This window comes from Buceros rhinoceros, unplaced genomic scaffold, assembly GCF_000710305.1.
Source record: "Buceros rhinoceros silvestris isolate BGI_N320 unplaced genomic scaffold, ASM71030v1 scaffold22826, whole genome shotgun sequence".
Classification (NCBI taxonomy): Eukaryota; Metazoa; Chordata; class Aves; order Bucerotiformes; family Bucerotidae; genus Buceros; species Buceros rhinoceros.
In genome coordinates, this window is record NW_010417226.1 from 1 (window position 1) to 1,549 (window position 1,549).

At 63.9% G+C, this 1,549-nt stretch overlaps 1 protein-coding gene across 1 annotated transcript in view; it reads left to right on the plus strand.

Annotated features, from left to right (window-relative positions):
- Positions 1–21: 21 nt before the first annotated feature.
- NAV1 (neuron navigator 1) overlaps positions 22–1,549 on the plus strand; it is a gene marked incomplete at both ends in the record, with an annotated part of 9,717 nt that continues 8,189 nt past the window's right edge. Inside the window, 2 exons of the mRNA XM_010138140.1 lie at positions 22–174; positions 855–1,033. Coding sequence (XP_010136442.1) covers positions 22–174; positions 855–1,033 — 332 coding nt within the window. The remainder of the gene's footprint in view (positions 175–854; positions 1,034–1,549) is intronic.

Here is a 1,549-nt window from a genome sequence, read left to right on the forward strand (position 1 = left end):
CTGCCTCTGCTCTGCTCCCCAGGTATCAGCTCCACTCCCAGGAGGAGGCCAAGGAGCGGCGCCTCTCACACACCATTAGCAGCGGGCTCCCCGAGTCGGACGATCAGCAGGACCTGCCCTCGCCCCCTGCCCTCCCCATGGCGCTGATCGGGAAGGGTCCGCTCACCAGCATCGGTCCGTGCCTTCTGCTGCCAGCCCTATTCTGCCTGCAGCCAGCCCCGTCCCTCCTGCTCCCCATCACGCTGTGCCCCCCTGTGACTTGCTGGTGCTGCCCTGGGTGTTGCTTTTCTTCTTGACACCTGCAGCAGCCCCTACACGCAGTGCCCAGTGCTTTTGGCCCACCGAGGTGCTGGATTGTGCCTGGGAGTCAGGGATGTCTATCACCTCTGCTTCAGGGCATCTCATTCACCCTCTGGGCTCTGCCTTGTTTCTCTGGGGGTGACCAGCGGGGCAAAGGGTGAGCCTTACCCTACTCTTGCCAGGACTGACGTGTTCCTGGAGGGTTTGGTGGGGGCAGGCGGGTGGGGTGGGGCTGCTGGTGGGTGGCAGCAGGTGATGAGGTGCTCCCCTCCTGCGCCCATAGGTGACGGGTGCTGGCGTGGTGGTGTCCACAGTTGCCCTGGGGTGATGGATTTGTTTCTCAGCCCTGCGATTACTTTGGTGCTGGTGTCCAGGTCTTCCCAGTGTAAATCTGCATTTCAGCTTGCCCCCAGTCCCACCCTCCCTGCTTTGGGACTATGATCCTCACTTGCCCTCTGCATCCTAGCTCTTGTGGACCACTCCCAGTCCCACTTCCCAGTCCCAGGTCCCCAACATGACTCTCACCCTGCTTCTCCCCCGCCTTCTCCTTGTAGTGAGCCCCACTGCCACCACAACCCCGCGGATCACCCGCTCCAACAGCATCCCCACCCACGACTCTACCTTCGAGCTGTACAGCACATCCCAGATGGGCAGCACCCTCTCCCTGGCCGACAAGCCCAAGGGCATGATCCGCTCAGGCTCTTTCCGGGACCCTGTGGATGATGGTGAGAGTGTGCTGCACCCCTGCCCAGGTGGAGGGGAGTCCTGGGGGGGCAGCGGTGCTCCCCACGTGCTCTTCCCTTCTGCCGCTGCTGCGGTGCTGTTGGATGGGTTAGTGCATCCCATCCTCAGCATCAGAGCAGGGGACAGCAGCACCAAGGGGCCTGGTGGACCCCTCTGCGCTGGCATCTGTCCTGGGCCACAGCCTGCCCTGAGCCCTGGAGGTGCCCGGTGTCTCTGGGTTGGCCTCAGGGAGTTGTGACACCATGGGGTTGGTGGGGACCCAAGCAGCCAGAGAGGGTGGCAGAGCCTCAGGGCTCAGCCAGAGAGGAGGGTGCAGCTGGAGAGTGCTCCCCACGCCCTGCTCCATGCCATGTGCTGGTGGTCCCCAGCCAGGCACTGAGCACCGGGCAGTGCTGAGCAGCTACTGTGTCCCACCCTCTGCCTCCCCCAGCACCCTGCAGAGCCCCCCTCCACTGGGAGCTCCATCCCCTGAAACCTGCTATGCCCTGCAACCCACAGCCCCTGG